Raw genomic sequence first — 18,670 nt, forward strand, 5'->3', positions numbered from 1 at the left:
GTCTTCTAATCCATTTGATACCCTGTAAGTTAATCAAGGGTTTGTGTGCAATTTATTAATGAATCCTGAATGTGAGATCATGTCAATGCTTTAGCCATGTCTAGATGGGTGGTATGTGCTAAGTTCTTTCTATCTAGTGCATTTCAAAGAGGTTAATCATGTTAACTAGGATGGATCCACCTTTCACAAAGTCAAACTGGATTGGTTCAATGGATTATAACCGTAAACTGCCAATACTTGTATTTATGAATTTCATGTTAATATATTCTATTCCCTTACATATGAGATTGGTGAAACTAATAGGTCTATACTTCCCAGCGCTCATGATTAGGCCACCCTTGTGGAGGTGAACCCTCAAAACTGATTTGCAGTTTTCAGGATTATAACTTGGAGACAGACTGAGATTAAATAGGTCTACAAGGGAATCAGTGAGGCAGTGCTTCATATGTACAAGAAAAAAGTCCATGATGGTATCTGGACACACAGAACTTGTTTTCTTTGTTATGAAGAGGTTATCTAATGCTTTCTCTGGGATAATAACACAGGACCTACTGACTGACTGGGTTGTGGGAGGGAAAGCATGGTGAGGAAAGGGGAAGAAATTTGAAGTAAATTTGTCTGCGAGTGCATTCTTAATAACCCCTGGGTCAAACTAGGCAAAGCCACCTGTTAACATCGCAGTGCAGTGCTGAGCATCATCCTTGAGATTCTTGACATAATTGAAGAAGTTTGGTGCAAATCGTTGGAGGTGGTAACAAAATTCATCTCATACTTAGCCTTTCTGGTTTTGATCTTTTGCCTTTGTTCATTTTGTGGTCTTTTTAGAGTGGAGTATCTGAGCTTATTATTTTTAAATCCAAAATGTTTTTCCCCTCTTCTTATATAGTGTGTCCATCAAATTGATTTTGTTTCTAAATCTGGCATTGTGTTTGTGATGAAAGGCAACACAAGCCTCAATGCAAGAGCTTCAGTAGAAGTAAAATTTAGTGGTAAATGTGACCATTTTAGCTATGAGGTCCTCACACAGAGGTAAGCTTTTAAATTGCATAAGACTGGGAACTAACACTATAAAGTTTGCCTTAGAGAAATCTCTGAGGAAAGAAGGATTTGTGGTCACCTTTGGCTGGGAAATCACAAAGCAAACTATGGCAGACTGGTCAGATTTGATCAGTAAGGAGATAATTATGAGTGTGGAGCATAATGGTGCCATATTTAGGTGATCCAGATCTGGAAGCACTGATCCTGTAGTAGAGGTAGGCACTAATTTGTCTAGAGATGAATCATCCAGGGATCGAGGTACATAGTTCTTATTTGTGGCTCACATTATCTAGACAAGTGATAGTTGAAATCCCCTTAGAATGACTCTCATTGGTTAAAGGGTTAGGGATTCTAATTTGTTAAGGTAGTCTTCATGGGCTGTGGGCATCATGTTAGGGGTAGTTCTCCTCAATATTAAGTATAGCTGTACCTGCAGTTACCAGGATATGCATGAAATCTAGAGATTTATCTTGCTGGATTAGGATCAAAAGTGAGGAGATTATGAATAAAAACTGACACTAACCCACCACAGGAAAGGTCATTCCCACCAATGTGTCTAAAGGTGTGGTAGCCATTAGGGTGGGTACAGAACTAAAGTTATCACTACATTGGAACTATATCTCTATGACTGTGCAGATGTCTGATTTGAGTGGTAAAGAAGGCATGGATGGTGTGCATCTTTGTTTTAAGCTTCTAACACTGAATGTGCTAAGTAGCAGATGTAGGAAAGAGTAAGTTTGCTTAAAAAAAGGCACTAAGGAGGCAGAAAACATCTTGGCCAATATGTAGGAAACCCTGTAGAGAGAGCTGCAGACCATTCTTTTGAAGCAGGTATGATTGTCATTCATAGCCATCCAAGATTACGCATATCGCAGTCCCTTGGAATGTCGTAAGTAACTAAGGCAATTGTTATAATCAATTAACCTCTACCTCTATTGTGGGATCACTCATGATGACAGCAATATACTCCTTTAGAATACCTTCCTTTCAGCATCTGACACAGACTTACAGAGCTCAGGCATGTTCCTTTTCGTGTGTTCCAAGAAAGTGTAAAACAGATCATGCATATCAATTTCAGAAATAACCATGTCATACGTATACTTACTAGCAAGGACCTGAGAGCTCTAATGACATGTTTTGTCAAACAGCACTGAGAGGGAAATAGCTACCACTCTGTACAGTATTTGGTCAGCGTAGTGTGTGGTGCACCAGTGTGCTGCAAAATGTTCTTTTTGTACCTTCCCAGGACCTTGTACAATGGCTCCATTACTGGAGACCTATGGCCCATTCCTTCCAACTTGGGAGTCACAATCACCCCTTCTATTCCCCAGTGACACTGTGGTGGTAGGGAGTGAGCCAACTTGCTCATCCTAAGAGGCAGCCTACTCTCTCCCCATTGTGAGTATCTCTCAAGTAAGTTCAAGAAGCTGTGCAACATGCCTATGGCTTACAGTCTACTGTGATTCTGTATTTATATATTGTGTGTAGAAGTAGACTGTTATCATGGAAATGTTCTGTACAGGGCAGTTTTGTCATTATTGGTGCATGCATTTTGCTTCATTGCTTACTGGAAAAATGTTCAAACAAATTTAAAATGCAATTGTGTGTGGATGTAAACTGTTATCATGGAAATGTTCTGAATAGGGCAGATTTGTCATTATTGGTGCACGCATTTTGCTTCATTGCCTACTGGAAAAATGTTCAAACAATAAATTTAAAATGCAGTTGTGTGTGGAATTAGATCTTTATGATGGAAATGTTCTGAATAGGGCAGTTTTGTCATTAATGGTTAATGCATTTTTGTTTCATTGCCTACTGGAAAAAAGTTTAAAGAATAGATTTAAAATGCGCTCTAACTTAAGTCCAACAAGTGTGCTGTATTGTACAAGGGATATAATTTAATACAATCAGGAAGGTGAATCAAGGAATGCATACATGTATGCATGGTCCTAAAAATGTGTTTGAAAACAGCCCAGAAGAAAGTGTGAAAGGCTCAAAATCATGGGCAAATTTTAAGCTTTACTCTTATTACCAAAGCAATGGATGAATGTAAAACAATTCATACCACATTACCTTGACCTGGCCAAGCCTTTTGACACCATCTCCTACTCAGGTGTAGTACAACAGATGAATAATGTAGGAGCAAACACTTACATCACCATCTGCATTGCCAACTTGGCTCACAGGATGCAGGAGATCAAAACAGGGGGAAGAGACCAGTCACCAATGGAGTCCCCCAGGGTTCAGTGCTGAGACTTTTTCTGTTTGGCATGTACATCTTAAAAGTAAAAGGAAATACCAAAGGGCTTTGGCCAGCTAAGTCTGAGATGACTGCAAGCTAGGAGAAGTTATTGAATCCCCAAATGACTTAACCATCATGCAGGAAGGTTTGTCCCAAACAATAACTGGTGTCAAAATCATGATAATGCCCTCTGAGAACTGATCCAATTGTTTGGCATTTGGGAACTTGTGTGTACAGTGACCTAACTTTTAACCAACATGTGCCCAGAGCCATATGAAAGCCTTTCTATATTGCACAGCTTATAAACAAATTGATTGTGACTAGATCTAGAAATGCTGTTGTCCCCCCTTTACAAAGCTGTCATTATGTCAATCATTTTGTATAATGCCCACTTTGGCATGTATCTGTCCAGCCCCATGCAACAATTGGAATACCTTCAGAGATACCTTACTAAAAGGATACAAGTCCTAAACAATAGGTCTTGCATGAAACACCTCAAAGATTTATTACTATACTCAGTATCCTACAGAGTGCTTACAGGTGACATGTCTGGCATACAAAGCATCCTCCGACATAATACAGATGGTCCTACTGAACATCAGCAAGTCAAATGGCATCAGAAATACTCAGTCCAGGTATCTAAACTGAATGTTGTGGAGAGATGGATATATATCACAGAGGCTACCACTGTTCCGGAACAGACTATCCATAAAAATAAAGCAAAGCTCATCCATCCATATTCAAATGCAACTCGACTCTAAGGATGGGTAATAGAAAATGTACTCCAGGATTTCCCCTCATACCACTAATGGATAGAGGCAGTTCCTAAATGCCGCATCCCTTACATGGGTCCTCTCAAATTATCTATGGTATGATCACAGTTAGTCTCACTAGGGCTAATATACAATTATCAGCCATGGGATAGGTAAGACCAATCAGAAAATGTTAATTCAGGCAGTAAACAGGAATTGGCTAAGCTTAAAATGTCCTCCAAGTCAACCTATGTTGTGGTAGTAAATCGTTTTTAAAAAAATTACCCTTTTTAGTTCACTAAGTGCCCCTGTCACCCTCCGCCCCCCCAGTCTTTAACAGCTTCCAGCGCCTATGAATACACATCAGTAATATGAGTATGAACAGCTGTGTATGCAGCTTCCTTGTCATTTTATGCAAACAATACCTCTCAACTGTACAGCTTTTCGCAGAATATCCAGATTTTTGCCACATATTTTTGGTGTGTTCCTCCTAAAATCTGTGCTTTTCTGGCAAATAGCTGAGGTTTGAAGTCATTAAATAATGACAAATATTGGAGTTTAAGACTCCACATCCTTCAGAAGATTCATGCTAATACAAAACCTATTATTCTATCAACTTTCTAAGTGTGTAATTTTGCATTAATAACTAATTAGTCAGATCACACCTCCTCATATAAATTTCAAGTTTTACAGGTACAGAACAAGTCTCTGTTAGGTGATGTTACTTTACAAAGGTTGCTACAGTTAGAATTTAAATGGCAAATAATTGAATGCTTATAAGGGAAACGTTTGAGCAACATATTTTCAAATAAACCATCGCTGCAAGCTAGGCCTCTCTCTCTCTCTCTTGTCTTTCGGCTTTTCCCGGTTTGGGGTCCCCACAGCGGAACTCCAGTCTGCTAATGGTTGGCAGTGGATTTTTACAGTGCCGAGTTGCCAGCCCGATGCACAACCTTCATAGAAGGCACACCCATTCACGCACACACCTACCTGCATGTCTTTAGACATTACTCGACCGCTGGGACCACATGCAGACGCCACACAGAAGGCGCTCCAGCCGAGAATCGAACGGGAGAACCTCTTGCTCTGAGGTGACAACTATAACCGCTGCACCACCGTGGCTACTAGGCCAGTTATAATTAAATAAATGTCAAATGATCAGCTGATATACTCAGATGACATTATTCACCTATGTGCCATACCACCACAGAAATGAACAATGGCAGGAAATAAATCCTTCTAAAACTATTTTCTTGTTAAGGTGAGTGTCAAATAATATCCACAAATGAGCAGACATGAAAGCCCTATGAGTAGTTAATCATATTTAATGCAATAAAGTAATTACTATGAGCAAATTTACTTGTGGATCTTCAAGGTGAATGTCTCATTTCACAGTTCAGGGACTAGGAGCTAGATGAGTCTGCAAATGAGCAAAATATCCTATCCCAATGAATTGCTCTATGCAAGTGTAGCAAGACAAGCCTGAGAGAGGAAGGACATAAACTGGGAGAAATACCGTTTACCACAGGCCAGTGTTTGATATTCAGAACTGCAAGCCTCATCACTATCATGTCATCAGTGTCCCGTCACGATGGAGAAATGTGAAATGATGACTGTTGTGTTTTCCTCATTTTCTCCCTCCTCTGAGTTTCTACAATTTTGAGTTGGTAAATGTGTGTATTATAGCTAATCTATACCTGTATCTATCTATGTATATCTATATCTATCTATCTATATATATATATATATATATATATAGAGAGAGAGAGAGAGATACACAAATAGGTGTGTGTGTGTGTGTGTGTGTGTGTATATATGTATGTATGTATATATATATATATATATATATATATATATATATATATATATATATATATATATATATATATATACTAAAAGTACTTCAGATCACCTCACTTATAAACAGCTGAGAAATAAAACAAAACTAGCTATTCTCTTAGACAAGAAACATTTCTACATGAACACTCAAACCAAACACCAAAATAACCCACAAAAGTTTGGGGCAAGTATCAACAGACTACTTCACCCAGGCCAAACCAAAACTCCCAACCCTACAGGCAGTCAAAGAGAAAATCCTAGACAAGCAGCAAATGCCTTTAATACCTATTTCACAGAAGCTATACAAGCACTAGCTAACCAACTTTCTCCTGATATTACTTTCCCTCCAAACACTAACAAGAGCTTAGCCTCTACATTTCAGTTACAACCTGTCCCCACACAAGATATCTGTAGACTTATCCAAAAACTTAAACCTTGCACTCCATCAGTAGACCACTTACCAGCAGAATATTTGCAGAAAGCTGCCAAAGCTATAGCCTACCCAATTGCCATCCTCATTAACAGAACTATTGCAGAGGGAGAAATCCCTACTATCTGGAAAATCTCACACATCATCCCACTTCATAAAGGAGGGAACTCAAATGACCACTCTAACTATCGCCCGATAGCTCTATTATCCCCATTGGCAAAAATAATGGAAAAATGCATCCAAATGCAACTACTTAACCATCTAACTCAAAACAATTTGCTAGCTGATTGCCAACATGGTTTCAGGCCTCACCACAGTACTACGACTGCCCTCCAGTCCTTCTGCAACTCAAAAACAAAAATTAACCAAAACAGAAACAACATCATCACATCAGCTCCCTTTATAGACCTGTCTAAAGCTTTCGATATGGTTAATCACCAGCTATTAATAAACATTCTTACACACCTTGCATTCGATACTCAGGCTTTAAACTGGTTCAGAGCCTATCTTACTAACAGACAGCAAGCAGTCCTATGGGATAATCAACTATCCTCCCTACTGCCTGTCACCCTAGGTGTCCCTCAGGACTCTATTTTAGGTCCACTCCTCTTCTCAATTTTCATTAACGACTTACACTTAGCTATTCCACAAACTACATGTTTACAATATGCTGATGACTCAACAATTTTATGCTCAGCTAAGACCACATCTGAACTTTTACTAAAAACACAAGAAGCATTTAATAAAGTCAAGTCTTGGTTTCTTCAACGCTGTCTTCTACTTAACCCCAAAAAAACGAAGCTCCTACTATTTTCACCAACCCAAAAGCACACCCTTAGTGATTTCACTGTCCTATCAAAGAATGGTACTCTCATACAACCTGACTTAACAACAAAACTATTAGGGGTTACTATTGACAACCACCTTACTTTCAATGAGCATATCAACAATACTGTAAATATAGACAACAAAAAAATGGGTGCCCTCTACAGAATTAAGCCATTCCTCACTCCTTTAGCTAAAACAAGTATCGCCCACTCCCACCTTATCTCCTCACTTCTATATGCTTCTACTATCTATACTCACCTTTCAAAAAGTAATCTATCTAAACTGGTTAAATCTTATAATAGCATTGCTAGATTTGCCACTGGACAACCATTTAGAACACACCATTGCCAGAATCTATCTCAACTAGGCTGGCTTGAATTTCAAAATCTACTTGGGTTTAACCACATTACATTGGCCCACAAAATACTTTACCAGCCAAGGAAGACCCCAATTCTATCTACCCTTATTACTCCCTACCTGAATCTAAACTCCCTGCGCTCCTCATATAAACTACTTATCTCCTCCAGCAAACCCAACGACAGAGCAGGCGATGCTCTCTTCTCTAATGTAGTTGGCAAAAAATGGAACCTTCTTCCTCCTGATCTCACCTCTATTTCCTTCTTCCTCCTGATCTCACCTCTATTTCCTCTCTAACTTCAAACCAAAACTTAAAATATACCCAAAAAAACACTGGCTTTGCCCTAGTTGTAATCCTGACTAACTTCTGCCTTAGGCAATTATGTTAAACCCTCTTTCTTCTTTTATTTTTCATCATCAGACTTCTATGTCGGTGAAATCCTTAATAAATATAGTCCTTCGAATTTATTAGAAAATTAGATTTCTTCAAAGTCTACTTTTGCTGCTATTTTTTCCTCTCAATATATGAACAAGGTTCTTTTTTGTTTATAATATTATAACTCCTAGTTCATCTTTTTTTCTCTTTATCTTTTTTCTTTCTTTCTTCTTATCAGTGCGGAAGTGGAAATCTTTCCATTCCACACTGTAGCGTGATGCCAGTTCCCCCATGGTCAACATTTCAAATGTCGATCATATGGTCTCGGCCATATAAATGTCGATATTTTGAAATGTCGACCATTAGAAGGGGAACTATATATATATATATATATATATATATATATATATATATATATATATATAGGTCTACCTGATAACACTAAAACTGCAAAATGCCGACGACGAGAAAACTGACACCGGAAGATCGACAATGGAGATGATCGACAGTTGAAAATCCCTACGCTGAGAACACCAACATGTTAAGGTAAGTGTGGGGTTAGGGTTAGGGGCAGATTAAGTGAGTTAGGGTTAGGGCGCGGTTTAGGTGAGTGTGCGATAGTGGCGGATGTTAGGGTTTGGGTTAAGGTTAGTGCACAGATAGTTGTGTATGTAAGGTTTAGTGTAGGTTTGTAAGGTTTTTGGTGTGCTTGTGTTGTGTGTGCTTTTTGGACAGGGGATTTGTTTTGTTTGTTGATTGTTGGGATTGTGGTTTGTTGGGCATGTGAAGTTTTGTGTTTTTGAACTTTCATTGTCAGTGTTTTCTCGTGTCAGTTTTATCAGGTAGACCCATATATATATATATATATATATCTATATATATATATATATATATATATATATATATATATATATATAAAATACAAATATATCTATATATCTATGAAATTTATACTAGCATTAAGCATGTTGATGTTTGATGAACTTGAACATTCAAGAACTGCCCTGATATATAAAATCTGGGGGGGCCTCACCTTCTTGGGTGCAGTGGGGCTTGTCCCCTCGCAAAATAAATGCCTTTGTGCTTCTCAGTCTTCTTATCTTCTCTGATAACCAGCCAAAGTTTTAGATGCACTAAGGTCAAATAATACCATGTTAACTAAACATGATGCAATTATTCACAGTGGACTCCACAAATTAGAAAGAAAAGGGAACAAAGTGAATTTCATGGATATATATACCTCAGTTCTTCACAGATGACCTCATACGAGGAGTGACAGCAAGGGAGAGTGAAATGAGGTGAGGTGTTCCAGAGCCAAAAATAATGCATTAACAGCATTTTCTAAAGAATGGGTATCTCTTATGGGGCTAATCCCCTCCCTCAACTTCTCTGTTTATTAACATAACAATCCAGAGGTCAGGGCACCTCAGGGAAAAAAAAACATATATATACTCTAGAATTTGCAGTCACTTCCACAAAAGCTGCCTCTACGGTTTTCCGCTTTAGATTATTTACTAGATGCTGCTGTGACACACAAAACAAAACCTAACACCATATCACAGACATGATTACTTGCTCTCCAGACATTTTTTCTTTCCTGGTCTTATGTTTTAATAAATAACTGTTAATGATAGCTGATACACTTCACAGTTCTCAATGTACCTAAACTACTACTGCCAGCATAAAAATAATTTTTATATATTTGACAGCCCCTCTCTTGTACTGCAAAGACTAGTCATTAGTGGAGTTTCCAAGGATGGTTGCTGGAGCCTCTTCTTTTTGGTATCTACTTCTCCGAAGACAAGGCAAACACCAGGGGCCTGTGGCTAACTAAGTATGCAGATGTATGCAAAATAGGAGTAGTCACCGAATTCCCTAAAGACACAGATACCATTCAAGAGGGCCGGATGCAGACAAATAACTTGTGTCAGAACCACAGACTAAAACTTGATGTGAAAGAGAACCCTTTTGAAAGATGGCCATCCCTGGAAATTACCACATTGATAATACACCCCTAAAAATACACCCAGTGGTCAGGCATCTGGGAATGCATGTTGATAGTAACCTGACCTTTGAACACCATTTGTCTACTGTGGGGAGAAAATAATTTTAGGTTACATAACTTATAAGTAAGGGCATAGACCTCCAAAGAGGTCATTGTTCCACCATACTTGTATCTCATCAGAGCAATAATTGAGTACAACAGACCATTCAGCATGTATCTGCCTAGGCAGTTGAAACAGTCTGAGAGACCACACAGGTTCCTCCCAAAAAACAATGCTGGGTGGACATTTATGCCTAGCTTACAAGGCATCTTTTGATCCCACATTGATGGACTTTTTGCTCAACTGCAAAACAAACAACATCAGAAATACCATTTCTAAATACCTAAATCTTGTTGATGACAAACAGGACATGTTGGAGGGAGAGGTATGTGGCTCAAAGATTACCCATTCTCTGGAACAGGTTGTCCATCCATGTGAAGCAAAGCTCGTCCACAACCATATTCAAATGTAACTTGGACTGATGGATGGGAAATCACAAATCTACCATTGGTTTGGGACCTATATCCCTAAGGGACAGGAGCAGCCTGTGAACGCTTGATGTTTTCAAGCCTGGATCGTAACTCATAAAATTCCTTTGGGTATTAACACCTGTCAGCAGTATTTTTTTACATTTTGGGTAAAATTAACTAGGCTTAAAATGAGTCTTGAGTCGACAGCTTACTAACCACTTATGAGCCTATAATGAGGAAATACATTTCTTATAATAATTAACAATGGCACTTCAGAACTTAATGATACTGTACATATAATACATTTGTTGTTTGTTTGAGTTTTGCTTTACATAAAAAAGTAACATGAGGAAATAGACTAGATTAGCAAACTTGGCTAAAACATCAAATAATTATCAACAAAGTACTTAAATTCTTGTTTACTCAGCTAAAACATCAAATAATTAACAACAAAGTACATTGAATTCTTGTTTACTCAGCTAAAACATCAAATAATTAACAACAGATTACCTTGAATTCTTGTTGTTTTGCCATCATGACAGGCACTTGTCTGACAAGAAGTGGGTGCTTTTGTTTTTTTATCTGGTTTCCTTCATCTTCTACACAGAACCAGCCCAGCTGGTTATCTTCTTCTGTATAACGGATAGGGAACAATACAAAACGTAGCATTATTTATGTTGCAGTGGGAGCAGTGGAGATAGTTAAAAAAAGGTTAAGAGGCAGCACATCATAGTGTTTTTCACTTATTTACTAAAAGCAACAGAGATAAACCCAAACTACAACAATTTATTTAACAAAATAAAAACATATCTGAAAATACGCAAAAGGTTTTAAGCAACTGCTGTCAGCAAAACATGCGCATCAGGTTTCTGCTAAGTGTATAAATCAAGGTTCTAACTGAAATTCTTACAAAAATTGCTAGAACCACAACATAGTAGGTAAAATAACTTTTATGTTAACTACAGCCTTTTACAAAAGAAAAAAGGAAGAAAAGTACTTATTTTTCACAATGGAAAACAGCAAGAAAAAGCTTGGTAGAGTACACCAACCAATAGAAACACACTATTTCACCTTGGTAGCAAACAGAAATCTAGAGCTAGTCTGTTCTCTCTTCCTCCACTGGGGGAAAAAAAAAACAGTAATTTACTTTCTCTCTCTCTCTCTCCATACTGTGATGTACCCTAAAGACCCATTTCTCCCTTACTGCACCCAATGTTTTGATCATATCTGTCATGACTTCGTCTTAGTCTGCTTCTTTCCCAGACTTCATTTTCCTTAGTGAACGTCATGCTTCTTCCTGGGGTTGTGTCCTTTTTCTCTGTCACTGTAGGCTGTGCACGAGACAGTACAACTTCTGTAGGGATTTCTTCATTCATACAATTTGGGAAGTACTCCTTCCATATTCCCTCGATGTTCTCAGGACTAGTGAGCAGATTTTTGCTGGCATCCCTTACAAATGTCATCTTATAACTATTTTCTTTACCTGTTTGTCACTGCCTTGCAACCTGAAAGAGTTTCTTTGTGCCGATTGTTGAGCCACTCTCAAAGCTGGTGCAGTTTCCCGGACACCTTTTTCTATGCAACTGCAGCTGCTTCTTCAACCTCTTCGTTAGCCAAATAGTATTCCTTCCTAGCCTGGTTTACCTTTTTCCGTCTCCCACGTCTCCTACTTTCTTTGATAACCTCCTGCATTTCTGCACTCTATCACCAGTTTTCCTTATGTACCCCATTTCCGCACCAAGGTTAACGGCACACCTGTTGGATCGCCTTAACAGATGCTACTTTACATTTGCCTTCAGCGTCATCATTTTCCTTTTCTTTTTGAGGTGCTGGAACTTGTATTTCCTTGAGCTGCAGTGCTTTCCCTCACGCAAACTTCCAAGTCTTCAGCTTAGTCTCTGACGATCTTACAGTATTTTTCTGTCTACTGCTTGCAGCTGACTGCGCCACCAGTGGTTTATGCTGGGGGACGACTGTTTCAATAGGAATCACTGCAATTTCTGATCTGACCCCAATGCCATTTCCATGCTAGGAGGAAATCTGCCTGAGCATGCTCATCACTCTTGTATGTGACCTTTCCATTGCTTCACTTGGGCAAACCATGTGTTGGTCACCTTTGAGTCATCTGCCAGACAGAAGTCTAGCATGACCTGTCATTCATTATTCCTGATTCACCAACCATATCAACTCAGGCAATCCGCACAGCCTGTTCTGTCTGTCCAAACATAAGCATTCAGATCTCTGTTCTAAAGACCAATTCATTCTGTCTCACTTTACCCAGGGGTTTTACAACTGCTGCCTGAATGCCCTTTCTTCCTCACCACCGCAGCCCTGCTCTGGAACATAGGCTAAAATTATGCAAACTGTCATTAAAGTGGAGTCCAACTGATATGAATCTGTCACTAATTCTGATTACATCCCTCATTGTCTTCAGAAGACTTTCTCACTACAATTCCTACAGCATTTCTGGATACACAGGACACCCAGTCTGCTGCTCATTGTCATGTCATCCACTTCAAAACTGCACCGTATTACTGAGCCTGTAATTAGTGTAGCAATACTAAGTTCATTTTTTGGGAGGTTGACTGATTTTACATCCATATTTTGCTTAATAAAGCTATCCAGGTAACCCGGTCTGGGCAACTGGACACTGGCAAGTCAGTAGCTTACTTACCAAAAGCTGCTGAGCATTATGGCAGTCACACAGTGGTCAACAGGGGTATACAGACTTCTCCCACCTTTAACACAGGTTTCTGGTGTAGGTCAGAATAGGTCCTCAACCTACTTAGCACTGACAAATACCTATGCCTCTTTTGACAGAATCAGTTGAAATGAGCAAATCACCTATAGTAAATTTTTACACAGCCAAGTGGCTAGTCCTGATATGGTGTGCAGTCTGTGATCCATGTTCTCCTACCTGTAGGGTACTACACACCAAAGATGAATCCTAAACTAGTTATTTGCACAGCTTTTCTCCTGACAGGCAGCTACTACATTCTTCTTCTTCTTTTGGCTTTTTCTGGTTAGGGGTCACCACAGCAGATCACCTGTCCACTCATGGTTGGCAGTGGAGTTTTACAGTGTCGAGTTGCCAGGCCAGCACCCAACCTTCCACAGAAGGCACACACTCACACCTAGGGCCAATTTAGAGTGTCCACTCCACCTACAGCATGTCTTTGGGATGTGGGAGGAAACTGGAGCACCCGGAGGAAACCCACGTGACCACAGGGAGGACATGCAGACTCCACACGGAAGACACCCCAGCCAAGGATTGAACCAGAGAACCTCTTGCTGTGAGGCGGCAACGCTAACCACTGCACCACCGTGGCCACCCTAGGCAGCTAATACATTCTGTGCAGATATTCATGACTTTGTTCATTTTGGTAGATTATGTTGGTAGACCTGGCAAATTCAACTGGGAGGGATGAGTTTGAACCTGGTACCTTCCACGCTTGAGGCGTTTTTGAGAAGTGAAAGGAACATCACACAGACATAAGGCGAGCAGACAATCTCCACAGACTGTGACCACAATCTGGGATTGAATCCTGGACTTTAGTGTCTGTCAGGAAAAAATCTTAACCATTACATATAGTCATAAAATGATGCAAAGATTCCTTTTTGTACCTTTGCATTATGTGCAATGCTTTTACCTACTCGAACTTTCGGGGTTGCAGTAGTACATCCCCTGGTGTGAATCAAACAAAAAATCCCTACCCACCTAAAATAAAACCGTATTACCTCATGGCTGCTTTTCAATGAGGAGCTGCTACTATCTTGAAAAAACAGTAATACACAAACGTTGCGATTCATTAGCTTGTATGTAAAACACAAAACTACTCACTTGACCAGGGGACTTAATAGTAGAGTTGCGATCCCCCCACCCCAGCCACCAAAGCATCTATATGGAGTTAAAGAGCAGTATAGAAATAGAACTTAAAAAGAAATGCATTTTCATCAGGCTAGGTTTTTGATATCTTGCTGGGTCCTCCTCATGTTCGAACTTATGTCAAAGAGAAACCTGTTAAGCTGTGAACATGAGTTGCTTTACATGTCACATGTGCGCATGATCCATGTTCCAACACAAGTGAGCTTCTGAATGTTATGTATATGGATCGGCGTATATATAGAGCATGAATATGAACAAATGAGCTGGTTTGTACAGCCAAGTAACACAATGGCATCATAAATATAGCCAGGTAACTGCCTTATAAAGAATTTAAAACATGCAAACTAATACTGGCTAGATGAAGGGCATAAAGTGGAACAATACACATGCAGATGACTGAAGCTTTGATATCCATTTGTGATTGTAAGACAGAACCAGGTCTTGATTCTCTGGAACATCAAAAATAACTAGAAAATGTGTACTCTTCTCACGTGGGCAATGTCTATCCAAAGTGACAGAAATGCAGTTACTGACTCCTTATTTCCCAATATTCCCTAAGTTTTCCCTCCTAACTCTCAACTTTTTTTTACCAATGAAAAATGAAACTTGCTGCAGGAAGAGAAGAAAAGTCTTTGTTTCTGTTTTTCAGTGTTTTCAAGTTCTTCAAAACTCTTGGCAATTGTTTGGTTCTTGTACAAGGTGAAGTAAACCATGTTATCAGATCATCAGTGGGAAGAGGCAAGATATCTGTGCCCTTTGTTGAGTTGCCAGGTCTTATTCCAGTATGGCACTGACTGACTTAATCCTGATCAGGCCCATCTGCAAACTGAGTAACACACTCCATGGTAGAGTTAAGTGTATTCCAGTCAACACTGCCACTTTGTATTTATTTATCTATGCATAGGGATGCCTCTCTCATACCAAAGCTTTTAGTGATTCTCACCTTTCCATGCTGCCTATATGATAAACCATGGATTTTTTTGTTTTCTGGATCCGCTGACTTGTAGACCATCCAGATTATTGCAATGTCCTTATATCTGTTCCTGCTCTTATTCTCTACGGCTGTTCGGCTTTTTAAGACATAACTTCTCGCTATGTCCTTCCCTTATAGGCAGAAATAATCCTACACTGCTCTCAAGCACGGCTAATCAGTAGGGTACTGAGGCAGAAGACCACGGATGGGAAAAGACTGATGGTCACTGATTGTTGGCTGCTAGTGGCTTTCAGCTTGCAGTGCAATCCTACTAGTGTACGTGTGTACATGCACACACACTCACACTCACACACAGACCCACATTCACACACATCTATATACACACAAATACATGCACACACACATAAATGCATGACACATGCACACACACACACACACACACACACACACACACACACACACAAACATACAGAAGCTCAAATGTGTCATCGACCTCTTATCAGCACATTTTATTTTCTTAAAACCTGTCATTGCTAGACATCTTTCATCAGCTGTTGTTACTTATGATCCTCTCCAAAAGAAATACATATCAGTATCAAGACCCTCAACCTCCATCCTAAGTGGGCCCTCCAACAGTTTGGTCACCAATCAAAACTGCATTGTTTTTAAATGACTTTCTTTAATATTAAGTGGTTGGTTTACACACTGCCATTAGAAATTGTTTTGTTTTTTAGTATACAGAAAGAATGTAAAAACAAGTTAACAATTTGCAAGTTCTTGCTAGTATCAGATATTCAGCATCATGGAAAGTAAACATATACTGTTACTTTTCTATTCTTTTAGTTTAGTTCATTCTAGTGTTAATGCAACTGTGCCTTACCCAAGGCCAGCTTGGCCATTTGTAAACAGCTGATCCAAGATTGTTTGATAGCAGGAGTGTATGTATTAAATACTGCTGTGAAGAATACAGGTCTTCCATGTCTGCCAAAACGAAAAAAAAGACAAGTGTTCATACTTGTTAGACATCAGCAGACATGAATATTCCTATATAAAGCATATGTTAAAAAGAAATGTGCGCATTCCTTCCTCCCTATTAAATGCATAAAAGCACAAGTGTAAAGACTACTAACTTGTCATGTTTGCCAGGAAGTTGGAGTTGGATTCTACAGCGATCTGCAGCTCTTATTTCTTCTTCTTTTTTCATTATCAGCCTTTTCAATCCTAATGACCAATCATTTGCAACAGCTGGATTCAAATTCTGAAACAAAATACGATTGTAACAGATGAGCATGCATATCTCAAATGTAGATTAAATGTTTAGGAAATCTGTTCTTTCCATATTAAAACAGAAATCTAACAGAAAACTAAAATACAGTTAATGAAGCACTAAAAAAACTAATTTACATAGCTCTTGTCTTTTTGGCTTAATCAGTTTGCTTCTCCAGTCATCAAACAACTCATTCCTACAACGTAAACTGTAGAATATCTGACACATCATACCTCAGATCCCCATACATATTTTGGACTTTTAAGTTTGGGGTACAATAAAAGCATGCATCTAGTTCAAACTGTATATAATAAAAATATCTAAGGAAATTACATCATCCTAACAAAAACACGCCAAACCAGATGTGTTTACCCACAGAATATAATGAGAAAATTTTGCCATACACTTTAATGGAAAACAAGTCCCTTAGAGTAGAGTGGCAAAATTAAATACAAACTAAAAAATGCAGCTAAATATTAAAAATAAATATATCACAAATCACAAAACAGCTAAACAAAACAAAACAAAAAACATAAACAAAACATAATATAACATAAAACATAAAGCTCAGTCCACCCAAAAAGGATAAAAAAAAAGGACTTGCTATTTGCAGACATGGTAGTCACAAGGGCTGCGCACTGTGTTTGTGGAGTTCTGGAATGTCAGATGTATGATTTATAAAGCTAAGCAGTGCAAGGCTATCCAAGTTTATGCAAATAGTGGCCTGCTGATGACGTGCCCCTGCCGGACCATAAATGGAGTGAAGGAGGCAGCTGCCTCAGGCATAAGCCGTTAAAGGGTGCAATCTGCAGATACTGATAGTGCATGACAGAAGTAATGTCACTGATTTATGAATGCTGATATTGCATTTGCGCTCCATCTGATGTGTTAATTGTGAGAAAGTGGTAATATCTATAGCATTTTACTTTTTGCAGTTGTTGCAGTTTGCTAGTGTTAAAATAGTGCAGAAGAGATTTTTTTTTCTCCTTAACTTTGAGTTGAGGAGTACACCACTTTGTGGATAAGCAAAGGGTGTCAGTTGACCTAACAATTTTTCTGACCTGTCCTACTGCCAGGACCACTACTTCCTTAATTAGTGACTAATTTACCTGCAACTGTAGAAATTATATAGCTTATGTCTGTAAAACTCCACAATCATGGCAGGGACCAGTCCAAAACAAGAATCCACAGACGATAACTACCAAAACCATAAAAACAAGCAATACTGTATCTTTTTTAAACACCTTTATTAAAATATCACTTAAGAAAAAGGTGCACATACATTAAAAGAAAACAAAACATATTTTTTTCATTTATACACATTATACATTACATGTTCTCTTTCTTTAAAACAACTGTCTTTCAGAACAACATTGTACAAATCACTCAAATTTGCTTTCACTCAAACCTCACTTCGAGCATGATTATACATGTATTGTTTACACAGTTTCCATTTATTTCTACGTAATTTGCTCCTTTCCATTCCAAACCAGTTTTTTATCTATTTCACAGTATTCAATACATCAACCTCAGTTGGTTTGGATTTTGATTTCCATTTCCTAGTACATGTTTTTTTTTTTTTGCCAGCCAAAAGAATTAAACTTTATAAGGCCTTACTACCTGTAGACCATTCGGATCCTGTGTCCCAGCTTAAAAAAATAATTTCCTTAGTTACAATCATTTGATCCCTCAGTAATTCTGGCAGTGTATTTTGTAAGGATTTTACGAAATCTGCCAATTCATTATAATTCTAAAACACATGTTCCCAGTTACCTCTTTCTTCCTTTATTATGTCTCCAACATTTGCTATCCACCTGAGGAAAAATGCTTTGCAGTCTCCTTGGGGTTTACAAATGCCCATGCAAACACTTCTAAGCTAAAATCCTAAACCTTCTGGCTTTTGTAGCACACCTGGGAGGCCTACATATATTCTCCCAATGTTCCCTTGTAAATTGCTTTTTCAGTTTTTCCTTCCCGATCTGTTCTAACCGCCTTTGATTGACTTTAATAGTCATCATGCAATATTTATATAACCTACTAATTATCCCCTTTCTAACAGCAGTTTCTGTTCTACATTTGAAAAAAAACTCTACCAGAGCAGGTCTTTCACTTAGGACTTTCCTATCCCTTTCTCTCTGTACTCTGATAACAATCCCTGATAGAGAAGGCAGTGTCCAACATGTAGTCACATCTTCTTCTTGGCTTC

General features: G+C 38.7%; 1 protein-coding gene across 4 annotated transcripts in view; it reads right to left on the reverse strand.

The window, feature by feature from the left end:
* The window catches only part of ARHGEF10 (Rho guanine nucleotide exchange factor 10), a 2,254,368-nt gene that overhangs the window by 703,151 nt on the left and 1,532,547 nt on the right, over nt 1-18,670 (reverse strand). For all 4 annotated transcript variants that reach the window (XM_044073505.1, XM_044073484.1, XM_044073499.1 and 1 more), the window contains 3 exons: nt 16,328-16,455; nt 16,078-16,178; nt 10,888-11,009 (listed from right to left, as the gene is read on the reverse strand). In XM_044073505.1, coding sequence (XP_043929440.1) covers nt 10,888-11,009; nt 16,078-16,178; nt 16,328-16,455 — 351 coding nt within the window. The remainder of the gene's footprint in view (nt 1-10,887; nt 11,010-16,077; nt 16,179-16,327; nt 16,456-18,670) is intronic.

The sequence above is a fragment of the Protopterus annectens genome, chromosome 1.part1 (assembly GCF_019279795.1).
Source record: "Protopterus annectens isolate FY-2018-M chromosome 1.part1, PAN1.0, whole genome shotgun sequence".
Lineage (NCBI taxonomy): Eukaryota > Metazoa > Chordata > Ceratodontiformes > Protopteridae > Protopterus > Protopterus annectens.